This window comes from Nipponia nippon, unplaced genomic scaffold (genome assembly GCF_047370975.1).
Source record: "Nipponia nippon isolate SJK-2023a ecotype South Korea unplaced genomic scaffold, ASM4737097v1 scaffold_4, whole genome shotgun sequence".
Classification (NCBI taxonomy): Eukaryota; Metazoa; Chordata; class Aves; order Pelecaniformes; family Threskiornithidae; genus Nipponia; species Nipponia nippon.
Genome location: NW_028262358.1, coordinates 72002222 through 72020446, shown reverse-complemented (window position 1 = coordinate 72020446; position 18225 = coordinate 72002222). Strand labels below are relative to the sequence as shown.

General features: G+C 40.1%; 1 protein-coding gene across 2 annotated transcripts in view; it reads right to left on the bottom strand.

The window, feature by feature from the left end:
* Window positions 1-1950: 1950 nt before the first annotated feature.
* Window positions 1951-18225, bottom strand: part of ROS1 (ROS proto-oncogene 1, receptor tyrosine kinase) — a 75984-nt gene continuing 59709 nt past the window's right edge. For both annotated transcript variants that reach the window (XM_087774720.1, XM_087774721.1), the window contains exons 42-44: window positions 17924-18058; window positions 12455-12618; window positions 1951-2378 (exon numbers count right to left, since the gene is read on the bottom strand). In XM_087774720.1, coding sequence (XP_087630846.1) covers window positions 2233-2378; window positions 12455-12618; window positions 17924-18058 — 445 coding nt within the window. In that variant the 3' untranslated portion in view covers window positions 1951-2232. The remainder of the gene's footprint in view (window positions 2379-12454; window positions 12619-17923; window positions 18059-18225) is intronic.

The window sequence follows — 18225 nt, the reverse complement described above, 5'->3', positions numbered from 1 at the left end:
GTTTGCGCACATCAAATTCAGCTTTACCATAACTCAGTGGAATAGTTGCATTTTTATACTTACTCCTCTAAGGCAGGGAAATGAGAGGGAGAATGGAGTGATGGGTAGGGCCGTGCTCAGAGCTGACATTGTATCACTGAGCATGCCTCAGATCACTCCACTTATGGGGAAGGTTAGGTATTGTGTCTTCCACTGAATTCAGCAAGTTATAGATCAGGATCCTTAGATTTGCATCAGGAGATTTGTGTTTTACCCAGTCCAATACATTTTTCATACTATTAGGTGCAAAAGGCATAGATCACTGGTCAGTATGCTGAGCTTTCATTTATTGGCAATGCATTAAACTTGACACTTTCTTCCTCACCATGCTGTGATAAATCCTCCATTAAAACTAGTCTTGTCTTGCAACACTTCCAAAATGTGGACAAAACAAGACTTACCTTCCCCTCTGTTCTTTCTGTGTCACTTTGGGTATTTGTGACCACTTCAAGACCCCAAGAGCATTACTTCTGACTGCTGTCTGTCACCGATGCTCACCATGCCCATTAACGCAGTTTATCCATGTTGGATAGGCTCTTGCGTGATTCTTTTCCAACTCAGACCTACACGAAACTGAATCAACTTGGGTTATCACATCGCAGGCGCAGTCACGAGGCCTGTGAAAGCTGTTTCCTAGAAAAAATTTTGGCAGGATTGAAGGCTTCTCCTGCTAAAGAAAAAGATATCATATGAAGTCTTGTTGTTTTTCAAAACCTTTGTTTGTGGCTTGCTGACTGAGCAGTCCTCTTGAGTTAAGTGGAATTATGCACGGACATGAAGTCATCCAGGTGTGGTGACTACAGAACTGGGATCTTCCTGGTTTCTGGCTAGCACATGCTACCGGTTAGTCAATGTTACTCATGTTTAAGTTATTGACATGGAAGGAATGGCTATACAACCAAGCAAGCAGCACTTGAAGAGGAAGGAAACATTATATTTATTTATTTATCCATCACTCATGGTCTGGTGAGCATAGTGAAGTGTTGTTGTTATTAGCAAATCTGGCTTTTACACTAATTTGTTGATGAAGAAAAAAAATATTTATATAACTATAGACTGCTTGAATGGGATTTGTCAGGGACTTTGAAGAATCCTAATTCAAAAGCTCTCAGTTTCTATTTTGTTTGAGTAAAACAGTCAAAAACCAAATTTCTTGGTCATCTGTGTTGGATCTCCATTTAAGAAACTTTTGAAGCTTGATTTCAGTGGAGTTGCATCTTAAAAATGTATACATTCTGACATCAGATAGTGCCTTTACTCCTCTTCAGTGCCCCCCATTATCAAATATTTCCATAAAGTCAGAGCATGTTTCTAGCTTCCTGACAGATGTCAGTGAATAGGTCTGCATAATTTGCAAACTACTGTTCATGATGAAATGTTCCAAAAAGCTTATTGTGGTCTTTTATTCAGTAATGATTTATGTATAATTTTATTATATACTTTGACTTGATCTCCGAACACATCAAAGAAAAGTATCTTCCTTCACCCAGTCTGATAAAAAATAAGCGAGGATGATGAACATTAAAAAGGGAAAGGAAAAGAAATGTTAGAAAACAGGACTGTCTAGATTCACAGATCAATCGCTGTGCAACTTCACATTCAAGATGATTGCAAGCGTTTGTTTAAATTAAATAGCAAAATAGACCATCCCCAGCAGTGGACAACCCAGTCACCCTTCTTCAGTTGCTTTCTGATCTGGAGTTCATAAAAATACAACAAGAATTAGTTAGTTTTTCAATTTGTAAAATCTTGTTTGTGCACAATGAAGCTAGATTTCAACTGTTTCTTCTTTTCATGAGGGAGTTGGTCCCTTCTTTGAAGCAGCGTACCAGTACTCCCTTTTTGGAAGGACTGCTTGTGTCTGAGGTATATGTGATTGCGTAAATTTAATCAACACCACGGTAAGATCACTTGCTGTCCGATTACGTTTTATTCCCTTAAACTACTTCCTGTGACACGCCCAAACCATAACATGTAGAAAACCAAAGGATACATAATTGTTGTCGTATTCTGATACACATCATTCAGTACCTTATGATATTTTCTGGTAGTCTTAGTGTTTTAGAGAGTTTCTGTTTTTTTAAGACATCTCTGTAAGCATGACGATGTGCAGAACAGTCTCCTTGGTTTATGTCTTCTTTGGTAGAGCTTTTTCTCTTCTTTCTCCTTTCTTTCAAACAGAGGGAACCAGACTTAACTAAGTTCAGCAGAATTGATGCTTCCTTGATCTTGGTTGCCTTCTTTGACTAATACCAAATAATTTAAGCCCTCTTGATTCCTTGTTTCCATTAGCATGGCTGAAAGAATACTGTCTGAATCTGCACATGGAACATCACTATCTGCATTTGAAAAAAAAAGACAAGACAACAACCCAGCGATATACATGTAGTATTAGAAAGCAAACAAAAACAGACAGCTGTTGGAGAAAGTTGGTCTACTGACCGCATAAAGGGTGACAATTCAAATTTCTTTTCTGCTATTGCCTATGGGCATTATAGCTTTAAGCAAAACACTTAGGGAAGGTTGGTCATCACCATTCCTACCTCCACAGGCAGCAATACAGTTATGAACACATGACTTGCTTCTTTGGTAGTAAAGATAGCCTGCATAAAGCCAAAGTGATTTTAATCTGTACCTTTGTGTAACCCTGCTAATAATACCGCTAAAGAGTCCTGCAACATAGGCAGTTTTCTACCTACTAAATCATTATATACTGTCTCTCTAGAGGGCTTGTAATATTCTGTCTTTCTAGAAGCTTGAACTTGGCAATCCAGTGTGTTTTTCTCATTTCTAAAAACATCTTTTTTCCCTAATTTGATGCTGTTCACATATACAGAGTTGCCTGAAATCTGTTGCAGGTGATATATCTTTAAAAAAATGTAAAAATGATTAACTAAAGGCTCAAGTTGTAATTGTTGTTATTTTTTGCATTTGTTTTTGTAACATGTACCTTCTTTTATTACACTCCCTCCTTATTTTACTTCACAACTGGAAAATTAAGCATGCGACATTCAGAGTTATCTGTTCAAAGGAATCGCAAGCATTGTGGTGTGGCACCAGGCAACATCGTACAATTTATTATGTCACTACAATCGCACATCCCTCCAAGCTATAAAGTCAGAAGTCTGTTCCGCATGCTAGAGTCCATTAGGAAAGATTATCAGGAAAAGTCTGAAGGAGAATTTTTCATTTTATAAACCTGTTAGCAAGATGAGGATTGGGACATAGAGCAAACTGTGGTCACATATCACAGTGACTGACAGCTACGAAAAATCATTTGATACTCACTTTGTCAGTTCAGGACTATTATGGCAATATTTAGTAATTCAATCCTGACTAAGCCTTTACCAACCAGTACAGCTCCTCTTTGTATTTGTTTTTTGTTTAATAAAGCTTTTAATGGGAACCCTGAGGGGCAAGTTGCTTTGGAAAAGGCACACTGGCAAATGCTGAGGGCATGTTTGCAGCAAACTCTTAAGAGAGAAACCTTAAAATAAGGACCCAAGTAAAACTGGGTATTTACGGACCAGACATATGCCGGCTGACCTGCCTAAGTATAGAACACTAGAGGAGCATTCAGATTTGTTTCCTGTATAAGTATCTGGAACTGATGAGGTGATGTTTACACAAATGTGAGTATGAGGTCACTGAGATATTTTTACCAGATATATAGATACATTACTAATTCTTTCCCCAACAGGTCTGAAGAACTACAGAATATATAAAATGTTATAATCCTTTTTCAGCCTATGCCCCACTGCGTTTCTCATTATAGAGAAAAAGAGCTAAAAAAATCAAACACCTTGCCTTGGTTTTACTTTTGGATCTTTGGGTACAAAATAAGCAAGAAAAACTATTTTTGCAGAATATCTTACCCTGTCTAAAGACAGAGCAAGAATATAATGTTGATGTCCTTTCTCCTATGACATGACACTACTTTGCCACTTTCACAATGAGATTTTTGACTACAAGTGCCCTTTCCTTCACTGTTGTGTCATCTCTTAGCGCAGTGTTCGGCACCTATGAAAGCTTAGCACCATTCTGCTGTACAAGCCAAAAAATCTGTGCAAAGATGTCAAGTTATGTAGTACAATGCTTGCCTCTCATGTAAGTCAGCAAAGCAAGCAAATAATTTTTCCTCACTTAGTTATATGATGGGTGGAGATAGAAGATACTTAAAATGAGCAACCGAGGGAAAAAAACCATTATATGTTGTGAAATTTCTCCAGAAATGTGAGAGAGAGAAGCACCACCAACACCCTGGGAAGCCATAAGCCAATGCAGAGAATTCTGAATTATCTTTGGGAGCCCCTTCCAAAAAACATTAAGAATTTGAAGGAAGATAGAGAGAAGTTGGAGTGGGGAGGCAGGTCAGTATATTCATGAGATATCATTCTTTTCTTTTCAGTTTTAACATTGCTAAAATTAGTTGATTGATGTATAGTCATGCTGGGTTATACGTGAGTAAATGCAGGATAAACCATGTGATGTGATCCCCTCAGATTTCACAAGCAAAGCCTGGCTGAGCCAACAAAACGCCCCGAGAGGAGGCGTCCAAGGACCACCTTCATGGAATCTGAAGTCGTGCTGGGGAGTCAACTCCAAACGCTTAAATCCTGAGGAGTTGTCTACACTGTGGACTGCTTCATAGTGTAAAGTTACCCACGTTCACTTTAAACAACCTACCTCAGGGCATGAGGCAGGCTAGCTCTGGCAGTCCAGAGCTTTCTACAGGCTGAGAAGTGCTCTGCTGAGAAGCAGGTTCCCACTGAGCTCTGTGCTCGCTCAGGTAGACTGCTTCCAATAGCTAAAATGGCATGGTCAAAGGTCAGCACTGTACATGCATAGATACCTGTCTCAGGTCCTAAATGCATGTAGCTTTGGCCTTGCTGGACACTTTTCCTAGTAGTGGTGTGCTTAAAGCACAACATCGGAACCAAACCGCAGGTAAATTAATTACAACACATCTCTCCAGGGGGAGGCAGAAGCTTTCTCTAGAGAGCCCCGCATTAATTGACACAAGAAACTGTGATCGCCTGACTCATACTAACAAGAGATGGAGTTTGCTTGCTTAGCCTCCTCTGAGGAGACCGGTCCTAACCTGATAAAATCTGTGCTTCCCCCTTCCCAATCTCAGCATGTCAGTCGGCTGCTTCCTGCCGCAGGGCAGCCGTGGTGCCGAGCCGGGTCACGTATCCTGCCTGGCGAGCGCTTAGTGTCTTTCCTTGCCGGCTCCGTAGGCTGTGTGGGCTCACAACATGTTTTGAAGTCCTGCCTGGAAGGGTGCAAATTTTTATGATGGCTTGATAAGCAGATGGTTTTTTGGGTGTTTAAGTTCAGAAGGTGACAACATACAAGAAGAAAAAAAAGTCAGTAGAAAAGCTGATTAGTAGAGACTGAACAAACTGATCTAGAGATACTGATCTTCTATTACAGCTATTTCAGGGCCAGATCCTCAGCTAGCACAAATTAACAAAGCTCCATAGAAACCAGTGGGATGCCACTGATTTACACCAGCTAAGTAGCCAGCCTGAGACATTACTAATTCTGGGTAACGCAATCCCACACGATGCTTAGCACCTTCAATATGGTAAGGTATTTAGAAGTGCAGCCACATTTACTTTTTCCCACTGATATCCTCCTGCTTTTCTCATACATACTCTGCCCTTTGTCCCTGCCACACAATGTACGTGCTAGTAAACAAGAGACTGGCTGACTTACTGGCATGGCTGAAAGATGTACCCCACAGTGAACACATTCAAAAGAAGCGCTTGATGACATATCTTTGTTAAGGGTGAAAAAGGTGGCTATTGAACCCTGACTTCTCCACCTCAGCTGTGTTGGTTAGCTCAAGGAGATTGTTCCTGTGTACAGAGTATTTTCCTGATACCTGCTGGCCACCTGGAGCTGGAGGTGCTGTGTTTCAGTTTCTGCATGTTGCCAGTAAGAATATAAATAGAACAAATATATATCCGTTTTAATACTCCACTCTGTATTATATATCAGTGGAGATATATCTGTGTTTCCTGTCTAATGAAGCATATGATCTTGCATGGTTTGAGGGTGACTCACCAAGCTTTGCTATTCTCACAGACACTAAAGGTGCTAAAAGTGAGAATTTTGCTCATCCTGCATTTCCATTGCACTAAACTGCTTGAAGCATTGACTGCCCATCTTTCTTCTTATTTTAATAGATTTTTCAGAGATCTGTGGACTGAAGCCTCTGTATGCAAGAAGCTGTCTTGGGAAATATAGATATAAACCTGTTTATTATCTTGTTCATTATCATTTACAATATAAGAGCACCAAAAAAGGTCAGTTCCACATTTGCTGCAATGCAATAAGGCTCTATAAATAGGAAAGCACCCCCCTTCTCCAGGTCACAAAGCAGGATTCATTTTAATAATTTTTGATCACCCAGGTCTTACATGTCCAGTTTAAGCTCCTTGCCTAGGCTGCCTTACCCATCAATGGAGAGGGAAAGGAGGAATGAGTCCCTTTGTGGAGATGCTTATTTCACATCCTTACCTTTACACAATAACATCCCCTGAATATATCTACAGCTCTCTGGTGACTGTCAAACAGCCTAGACAGCCAGCGTAAATGCAATGCCTGAGTTTTGGTTCCTTATATCTATACACCCACACTACACAAAAGTCAGCTATTATAACATCATATCATCTGATTTTTTTTTCCTCAGTCCAAGGCAAAATATTAGCATGACTTTCCTTGCAGTATCATATAGCTTACATGTGCTCTCTGGAATCAAAGAGCATTTGTCTAGGGGACAAATAAGAAACGATCACGCCACCAAGTCTCCCTTTTCCTGCAGCTTTGTAACCACTCACTGTTTTGGAAGAAACCTTTTTTCTGACCTCCACTGGCTTTGGGTCAGCCACTCACTAAGCTAAGTGGGGAAGAGGATTACTGAATTTCAGAAAAATACAAAGGAGACTAGATACAAGGTTTTAAAAATGTCTCTTATCAACACATCTGCTTTAGAGAAGCTTCCGTTTGTCCAAGTGATTACTTTAAGTTCAGAGAGGTGTGCAGAATAGTTTTTAAAAGGCAGCTGGTTTTAGGAAAATAAACTGATGACTTACACAGGGAACAGCAAACCAGTACTACTCACCCAGCAGAGAGGGCAGACATATAATTAATGGTGAAATCACTGATTCCAGATTTTAATATCAAATCTCTTCAATACAAAATTTTGCACTGAGATTTTTAAAAAAAAAAAAAAAAAAAAAAAAAGCTACATTTTTAGCAAGTACCTTAATTGCTGAGAAAAGTAAATACATTGAGTCAGTGGCTTTGGAAAGAAAAGCAAAAAAATGAAACATTTTCTAACTTTTATCTTCCCACATTTTTCAAGCAACATCTACAGTCTAGGGATTTAAAAATGATGGTTTTGAGGCCAAATGTGTTTCCTTTTAGTCTTTAGTCTTTTGCCCTGGATTTCCTTGGGCTCCCTCCAACTGCCCTGCATCTCCTCTCACCAGAGGAGACACTTCTAGCAGTAAGAGTGTGGTGCTGTGACACAGCTTCTGAGCAATTAGACATTTGTTCCTTATAGGTCCAAAAGGGATTGTGGGGAGCAGCACTGATAAGAATAGTCCTCCTGGGTCATAAAGGCAAGGAGCCGCTCCAGCTGCTTAATGCCCAGTTGTCTGATGTCGGCGAAGACATTTGCCAAAACAAACAGGTGCTTCCATCTGTAAAGGGGCACGCTTGGGACCCAAAAAAATATAGTGCTGTCTTGTATTTACAAATGTAAAAAGTTATGTCTGAAAATAGATGGGCTGGTTATTTTTACAGCAATGCAGGGCCATCCTGTTAGCACGCTGATTCATGACATTTCATTTGCACTTCTTGAAACTGGGGGAAGAACAGCCTATCTTTCAGCAATGAATGGGGACTCTGGTGATGAAGCCTCTGCTCAATCAATTCCCATTGGATTCAAAACCCACTGGTGTCTCAGTCCTCTAACTGGATAGTGCTTCCCTCACTCAAAAAAATGTTGTTAATGCTACTTAATGCCCACGACCATTGTCCTGGGAAAGCCCGTAAGAGCAAGAAGGGAAAAGCTCTAAACTGGTAGACCCATTCCTGGTCCTGAGTTGGCTTCCCTCCCTTCTGAAGCAGCAGTGCCAGGAGCTGCTGGTATTGCTCAGGCATATTTATTGCCACTTGACGCCTCCTTGAGAAAGGTAACTCTTGCAATAACAAAGCCGATGTCTCTTTTGCCATCCCCACACTATCCTGTTAGCGTGCTGTCTAGACCACTAACATACTGTCTGTATTAGTTCACCCACACTTGCAATCTGTGTGTCATACTGCACCGACATTAATGTTGTTGAGAAAATTTAACGTTTCCCAGCTCTTCCACCTATGAAATATCACTGACAGCATGTACAGACCTGCTAAAGGTGTGGCTACCTACAAGTAGGTAAGGCTCAACAGAATTTGGAACATGTATGATTCCATGTAGGGCTAAGTATCATAGCTATTTTGAGGCCTGTCGTTCACTTTGCCTGACATTTGGCTCTTTCTTTTGGAACCAAGTCTCCTGTTGAGAGCATGCATTTCTTGGCGGTAGGCTCATGGCAGGAGTTTCATTACACACAAAGGCCAATGACCGTGTAACATTTTTGGAAAATGTTATCCAGGACAATCCATCATGGAACAGTCTTTTGGATTATTTGTTTTGGCTGTCATCTTTCTACTACTACTACAAACGCAAGAAGTACTTCACTTAGTCCCAGCTAAAAATGAATGCAAATTTTAAAAAATAATTTACTTATTATACAGTGTTTTACAAACCACAAACTGAGACATATTCCATGCCCCGAACTGTTTACGACAGGGTCATAATGGAGCACACATTTTAGTCTGGAAGCTCAACTAGGACCTGAATTGCCAGTTCTTGCTTAAATCAATCACACTTCTGGAGCCCACCTTTCACTGAACTCCGCTGCATGGGATTTACATCACAGGCAGAAAAACTGTTGAATTAATTTAAGGCTGGAGAGCTACAGAAAACTGACATGCATGTGTCCCTGATCAGATAATTCAGCAACATTAAGACATCACCAGACCTCTAGGCCTTCAGTCAAGTATGGAGCATAACATTTCAATGGGCTTGTGAAGACTGTACTTGGGAAAAGAGGGAGATAACCTACAGGTGAACTATGAATATACGGGGAAATATGTATGTGCATTATAGAGACATGTAAAGAGCTTATAAAGTGTTTAATCTTTTAAAATACATTTAAATGAACGGATGATATGTAGATGAATAAAATTCAAGCTATACTGTTTCCTGATGGGCATTCCCTGTATGAAAATCACCAAACGAGCCTGAGGAGAAGTTAAGGAGGAGTTTCAAGAACTGAAGCACAAAAACATTGAATGGAAGCATGAAAACAATTGCTTTGTTTTCCCATCCCAGTGCAGATCCAGCACTGGGTCTGTGGCAACAACGGCTGGGCAGAGCCTATGGAAAGGGAAGAATGCGGGGAAGCCACAAGAGGGAACAGGGCATGTCGTGGGGAAAAGGGTAAGGCTCAGGGAGAGAGTGTGCCGAGCAAAACAGGCTGACTCTGGGAGCTATTGCTAAAGATCTGCCTGCATTGAATTGCCCTGCTTACCACAGTGGGCCAGATTTTACCAACTAGGTTATTATAAACAGGTTTAATGGAGTCTGATTTTAAAAGTGACCACTGCCAACAGATTTCCTGAATATAACGTACATTATGGGGTACCACTATTATTAAGACTACCCTAGAAGTCCATTATACAACCACATTTTCTGTAGTAAACTGTTTTGTTTTTTCGAATTTACCCATTAAAGTGAAACTTTGCATGGAAGCCTCAATCCATATTTTCCTTTTCAATAACTTGGCCATTTCTAAGAATGCTACTTTTGTCCCTGGCAAACAAATAAAGCAATGGCTTTTTCTCTGTGACGTCTTCTGTGTGGCAGAACCTGAAATTTTGGCAAAATAATGTTTTTTGCATTAAGAATATGTATTTGTCATCTCAGTGAAAGTAATGATTTGCCTAGATTGGGCAAGTTAACAGCAGGGGAAAGATCACGCTTAGCTGACAGATGCTAAGCAGAGAGTTGCACTGAAACTAAAATTCTTCCATGTTATATCTCTGCCAGGCCTGCTCCACCAAAAGGATGACAACCTATATTCCAGCCTCTTTCCCCAACTCCAAGCAGCAGAAGGGCAGGCTCGTATTTAAAAGTTTCAGCCCTGCTAAAGATTTTAACAGATATTGATGTAATGCCACAAGAATTTCTTAACTCCCTTAGTTTTCCTGTCTCTGTTGCCCATGGAACTGGGGAATGCAGAGCAAAGATGTCTAAGCTAGGAAGCCATGCTAGCTCAGGAGTAGATGCAAGCAGTTGGATCAGTACAGCCCTGTGTCCAGTGGATGTTGTGTTCCTGTAGCCATCTGAAAATTAAACATCTAGTCCAAGATGCTGCATCCAAGTCAAATATGGCAAGTCACCTAGATTCCAGACATCATCAGTGGAGAGAAAGGCAAAAGGTGACCCCTTTCATGCTATGATACATGCCTAAAACATAGGAGTTGTCACTCTGGAGAAGTCTGTTTCTGCTCCTGACTGCAAAGTTATCTAGAAGGGTATCTTAGACGAGACTCCTAGCTTCTAGACGGCTGCATTTAGGTGAGATAAAGTCCATCCAATATGCAAGGCCTATTAGCTTGGTCATAGTGCCTAATTCATTGGCTGTACTCCTTTCCTGAGCAAATGCCAGGCTTAGATTTGTGCCAGATTAAGTATCTCTTTCCTGAACTCCACTATTCAGAGTGAAGATGCCCTTAAAGAAACTAGGAAATTACACTACATGCAAATACATAAAGCTTTTCATTATAGCGTAAGGGTGCAAAATCAGCTGTTAAAAAAGCATGAAACGATATGTTATCAGTGCTGGCTTACTTTGGTCCCATCGTGTCTTGATAAAGTCTTTAGTCTTGTAATGACATATAAACATGTGATGCACAGACTGGATCTGACATAGAAATCACAATGGGGATAAAGTGGCATTTGTAAAGCTACACCAAATGATAAAGATTAGCAAAATATCATATAGACTATCATTAACTGAGCATTGGACAATGCCAGTGAATTGAATATAGGTAGAATCCTGTAGAAAAATGACTACATATAGTTGTGTAATTGAGTACTGCGTCATTCCTCGAATGGATCAGGAAGTTTTTAGGAAATCACAAAATGCCCATGTATCAAAACTGTTTATGAAGCAGGGTGAGTTCCTAGCTCAACAACATTGTGTGAAGGAAAAACAAACAAACAAACAAAACAAAACCAAAAACCAAAACAGAACCTTTAGATATTTTAGAAACAACTAAGTTTTGCTTTTTTAGAATGGAAAGTAATTCTTTTAACAGGAAATATTTTTCATTAGAAAACCATAGAATGCAAACAGGTTACATTAAAAAAAAAAACAAACCACACACCCAATGAAATAAAAGTGAAAAATTTCAACTGATAAAAACTTTCTTTTTGCAGATTTTCAGATCACATTGTTTACTAAGACTTCACTTTTTCTCAAGATTTAGCCAGCCAGGAATTACTGCAGGATGTGAAAAGCTTCTTGTTCTGGCACAGTCAGGACATTCATTTCCATGTTTAGACGATTTGAATCACAGTTGCACAGACAACTTAAAATTTAGCATCACCGATTTTTTTAATTCCTGTCTTCGCAACCTTAATAATGTTCTTATATAATTGGGCTTTGTTGTGTCCCATGTCTTAAGTATATCTTCCCTAGCATCACTTTGTTTTATTCCTTCACGGTGGGCAGAGCACAGGCATGATGTGACTCCTGGCGGGAGCTATCACAGTTCAGGCTAGGATAAAGGCTGCCTTACTTAGGTACCTAATTTATGCCTCACTTTCAGGCAACTACTGAATCAGTACACCTAAAGTAAGTGCCTAACTGCCATGTTTAGCTGATGGAGAGGGAGTAGATGCCTTTGAAATTGGAACAGATTTCCACGTGGAAGCCTTCTAAAGCTCTCCTGGCTGTACAAGGAACTTAGGCATTTACTTTAGCAGAACAGGGTCATGAAGTATCAAAAATTTAGATGCAAGCTGGATGTCTCTGTGAGGCAGGCTCAGTTGCAACCTCATAGGGGTCTTTTTGCTTGGTGATCTTATATGTGCTTTACCTAATGCATCCTACTTAATGGCACCCAATCAATCTTTACAAGTTCATTATGAGAGAGGTAAAACTTTGGTGTTCCCATTTTATAGGCAGAGAATTTAAGGCAGTGACAAATGCAATGAAAAGAACTGCTGTATCCCACTTTGTTCACAGGGAAGAGGCTATGGGGACAGCAGGTACTGGCCCAGACTCACCTTCAAAAGCCTGGTTTATGACTCCAGTTGCTGCCTCTTTGTCTTCAAGGTAGTGGATGAAGGACAGTGGAGAGTGTCTTATCTCTTGCAGTTTGTCCTGAATGTAAGAGAAAGTAGGTCTGTTGTGAGGTTCTTGGGCCCAGCATCTTGTCATTAAATCACATCTGGAAAAAAAATTGTTAAAATGCAAACATTAAAGATAATAGAATCATTCATCTCAACACTTACCATTAAATCACCTGAGAAGCAAGTTTGGCCTAGATTTTCAACTTCCGAAAACTTTATATAGGGTACAAAGATTATCATCAACTGCTGAGGGAAGAAAAAGCAAATTAAAAATCAGTCATCAGGAATACTTACTATAAATGATTTTCATTTTTCAGAGATGGATATTTTTGAGATTGGGAGCAGCTATAACATAAAAAAAAAAAAAAAAAAAGACACATCTGCCATTAATATCTGCTCTCACCAAAGAAGTCACCAATATTTTCTAAGAAAGCAGACAAGGAGGTAATTCTCTCACAGGAAAAAAAGGATGTCTAAACCCAGAAATGAACCTGAAGCTATCAGCTTATTTAATCCTCGTTCAACTCATGCTACCTCAAATTTAGGGGAAGTTCAAGGCAAACCCTCCAGCACAGAGAGGGTTAATTTAGACTTCTGCCTCCAGACCAAAACAAATAGGAGCAAGTTTTCCCATCAAAGGCAAAAATGGTATGAGTTTCCTCTGGGTGCAGGGATCCTAGCCCACCTTGCACAACACTATCTGTACCGTCCAGTGGAAAACTGCCCCTCCTGTTTGTCTAAAGGATAGGGCTGATTTATATTGCTTACTTGAGGTGAGTCCAGGCTACACAAAATCAAATCCTACAAAAGCCAGGGGAAGCCAGGCTGAAAACCAAAATGTAGCCAGCACCTGGATATGCTAGGTGTTGGGAATGGAGGGGGGTTTTAGGGTCTCAAAACCAGAGAGCAGCATTTGAGCAGCCAGTGAAAGGCTGGTTCAGGAAGCTGCCACTGGAATGTGGAGTATTCACCTCTAAGCCCTAAGTTCAAATCCTCCCCTGACAAACAGCCTCCCAGACCTGCTGCTATGTGATACCAGGCGTTACTGAGTTATGTGAAATGAATTGGCTTGCTCAGATCTTGCTTATCCATCTTAAAAAAGAGGCTGCTGTCCTTCACCACAATTGGGTATTTTATAAAACCCTTGGTGACAGGTGGGAGAAATCTCTTGACTTCTGATTTTTCAATGATATTTTTCATTAAAATATTGGGATTGAGTGAGAAATGTGAGTAGAAAAATTGTGTCAGAACCACTTTTCATCAGCCTGTATCACGTGGTTGTGGAGCTGGACAGAGTGATTCTGTTTTTTCAAAAGGATCCAATGAAATCTTGAAAATCCATTTTAAGAATCTAAAAAGTGGTAGTGACTTCCTAATGCTCTGAATCACTTCATCTCCTCACTTACTTTCAGGTGTACTGGTTATTGATGATACTGGACATATAGATGGAAAAGTACTGAATAGGACTCAAAAATGAGGTGATACAACTCTGGTTTTCCTTCTGCTGCCAGCAAAGCATCACATTGAATTTGAAAGCCAGCTTTGGATGCTGGAAGCCAAACAATCTGCTTTCTGGTCATGCTGGTTGGTGGGATATTCAAGAAAAAAACATGAGTTCAGGTGCTGTGCCCCATCAGGTTAGTGCTTGGACTCTCATGAGCAGAGCCTTGTGCAAGGTGTAGCAATGAAGTAAAAGAGCTTACTGAGTACAGTGCTCCTTTAATGGAAAGGAAGAAACAGACAGCAGCAGGCCAACAGAGGGAGAAATAAGCAGGAAATGATACATAAGTCAGAGAGTCATAGGATGGTTTCAGTTGGAAAGGATCTTCAAAGATCATCTGGTTCAATCCCCCTGCCATGGGCAGGGACACCTTCCACTAGATCAGGTTGCTCAAAGCCCCATCCAGCCTGAGTTTGAACACTTCCAGGGATGGAGCATCCACAGCTTCTCTGGGCAACCTGTTCCAGTGCCCCACCACCCTCATTGTTAAAAATTTCTTTGTTGTATATAATCTAAATCTACCCCCTTTTCATTTATGAAACAAGAACATGACAAATCTGGGTTCTGAATATTTTTGTATTCCTAAGACCAATCGCTGTCTTTCTAAATAACTAATTTTTTATTGGACAATCTGCTTTATAAAGCTGTCCAGTTTTGTTATTGAGTGGAGATATTCATGGCTGCCAAAACATTCAGAACTGGAATTTTCTCATTTGAATTATATCCCATATTCTTATTTCCTAAATCAAATTACTTGCTGGTTGGCTTAAAATATTAATACCGGATAGAACTGATGTTGTTCACAAAGTATTTAATTCAGATAGGCTTTAGGATTCTAATGACAAAAACTTTCATGCTCTCTCAGTATATATCTGCAAATTTTGCACAGACAGCTATTTGTGGCATGACATTTAGCTTTCAAGGCATGTTGTAACATCCAAAGTTTTAAGTCACATGGCATAAACTTTCACTAGCCCAGAAATGCATCAGCATGAGGCTAGTAAATAGGGTGAAAGCCAGGTTAATATGCCAAGAGGTACATGAATGACAGCTTGAGCACATTCCTGTATTTTCTTGGGAGCCAAACATGGGCTAGCAAATAGTGCATCGCTTCAGTATGAAGAGACTCAGAGGATTCCCCCACTTATGGGGAAAGCCTTTCAGGAATAAATGAAAAATAACAGATCCAAACACAACATCAGCTAAAGGTTTATGTTAGGTTTGAGAACTAGACTGTACACCTAGATGTACACCTACACACCTACACTTCACAACTGTGTTTTATCTGAGTGGGACAACTGGTAACCATATGTCCAATAGAGCTGCATACAAATTCAATAAGAATTTGAGAGCCTGGAAAACCAAAGAACTAATATTCATTATCTAATATTGGAGACTGAAAGTGAACAATTTCTGAAATGTGCTTTAGTGCACAGAAGCTACGTGACATTACCAATTTTCTCTCACAGAAGATGGAAAATACAGTTGATGTGGGGATTTTCTTAGAAAAGGAGAAAATCTGTTGGGATGAAAAAGAGCCCCTGCTTTCATCTGATGCATTCTGAGCAAGCCCTTCTTCTCTCCCACCCTCCAAACCCCTCTGGATGGGCGTTCCCAGAACCAAACAGCAAAAGCTCTTAGTTACTAAACTGAAGTTTCTTCATCAAACTCAGTTGTGCAACTTCGTATGGGAGTGAACATTCGATGAAACCGCAGCTTCAAGCCAGCAAGTGGCATCACGCTTGTACAAATTCTCCTGACTGCAATCCACAGGCTTTCAGGATCTATGTTAAATTAGCTCAGTTCAGTCCAAACTTTGGCATGCTCTTGCATGCAAGCCTCACACCCAGGTGGCTGTGCCAGATGTGGATCTCTGACTGCAAAAGTAGTGCCATTCATAGATCTAATTCATATTTCAGTAAGTGTGGCTCATTTATAGATCACCAAGCCCCTTTTCCAATTCATTACCAAGCTTTATCTATCCACACTTCCTTGGGGAAAAGCAGATGATTACTCCCTGGAGTAACATCTTGTAGAGGCAAGGAGGAGAATTTCTCCTCCCTGCCAAAAAAAAACCCAATCCCACTTCCTTAGTGCTTTTACACCCCAAGGTTTCTGTGTCAGCCCTACTTGCCCTTGCAGTGTAAGCCTACCACAGATTCCTAAACACTTCTCAGCTGAAGTAGTTTGGCCTTTGAACTCTCTTCCTAGCAGTGATGGTTTGTTTTGTTAAATGACAATGAGCAAGCCAAAGTGCCGAGGAGACAATTACTGACTGCTGATGTCCTGATGCAGGTTCAAAACCACAAGAAGGGAAGCAGGAATGTCAAGAATCCCAGCATGCCATTAATGACCTAGCAAAGTATCAAAAAGCTATTTACGCTACTGACAGAAGCTGCATGCAGGTGCTGAATGTTCACCAAATGAGATAAAAGATGGTACAAGAGTCTAAGAGCCCATTCAGCCCCTTGGCTTTCAAAAACTACGCTACTGCTATTAGGCCCTGATCCTACAAGTTACAACAGGCAGACCAACGTTTAAGTCCTAGCTGCTATGCTAAATTTAAGATCTGGGACCTTAAAAATTACTTCAAGCAAAGTTTTCTTGATTCTTTTGAAGATCTGGTCACTCATTTTAAAGGCAACTTATGAGCCTTTGTGTGAGCTTGAATATCAAACTAGTGCATGGATATACATTACGTCCTATGCTTTTTTATTCACAGGACAGCTGTCAGGCATTTTTTGAGGAAAGCTTTTTCAGCAGAAAATATTGAAACTGAAATTGCTTTGGGTTCTCATTTGTTCTGTGACTTCCAGTTTTCACTCTGTTCTTAAAAAAAATCCTAATCTCTTCAGTTCTTCAGTTCCTCCAAGTGCTACAGCTCACTTTTTTTTTATGGCTAATATGGTATTTTAGCTATACCTACATAATGATCAATAATCACCCTCTCTGGAACTGAGAGCATGGTAATTGATGTGAGACCTATCACAGAGATCTGGGCTTGCCAATCACAGAATTATTCTCAAGCCATTTCCTCAGCCCCAGGAGTAAGAATTGTGCACTTTAAGTAGCCTCTCCTTCCATTTGTAGTAGCAGCTGTCAAGTGCATTGCTGTGACTGCTTGTGCAGAGTGGGCGATATAGGAATCGGGACATGAAATTAGACAATACTGAGTGATCGCTGGGCTCAGGTTCAACTTCCTCCCTTATACACCTCTGGCCAGGATGGGTTTGATCCACTATATGTATTCATTTTTTTCTTTTACTTGCAAGAATATTGCAGTTAAACCTGAATTTTGTGCTCAAGAGGAAATTGGAAATTGAAAGCTTTGTTTATCCAGCTCAACTAAAGACTAACCAAAGCACAGACTTCCCTTTTCCTGTACTGCTTCAGCTTTTCTTATTGGCTTCTGTAGGAGTTATATCTGCAAAAAGAGCACTGTTTATTTTCCACATATGTTCTAATATTAGCCTAATTCCTGCAGCTACCAACGAGAAACCCAGTTATATCTGCTACTGCAGGCACATGGTGTACAGGGACCAGTAAATTCTTTCTTAAAACCATCTTAACTTTTAACCGATACCATCAGGTACTCTCAGCCTGTTACCACATTACTACCAGATTCATGCCCAAGACTGACTTTATGTTATCTCTGAAATCCTGTTTAAAAGACCAATATCCACCTTTCAACTTCGACACTTAAGTTATTACTCACAAGCTGCACTACTGGATGATTAGCAGCAGATTGGCAGCTACAAGAGCTAACTGTTGTATCTGAAAAGAAACATGGAGAATGTTGAACTCTACATGGGCATAAGTAGTGTTCAAAATGATGACCACCTGGCCATAAGCGTTTTGCTTCTCATAAATATTATCAACGATATTTAAACAAATTAACTTACAGATCATCAGGACAATTGTTTGGAGATTCCAGTCTTCCTCCTGATCGTACATGGTGTAAAACTTCTGTATTGGAGAAACCTGGATATGGCTGTTGACCCAAAGTTAATGTTTCCCACACTAAGACTCCAAAAGCCCTAAGAAACACCAACAAAAAAATGTAATTACCGTACTGATCATGAACAATCTCCCTGTCAACAGTTAAAACGTCTCTAACCTATCAATAAGACTCAGTTACAAAAATTAGGACTAAGAAGTTTTAATATTTTTGTGAAACAATTCATACATCCTTAAGCCAGTCTCT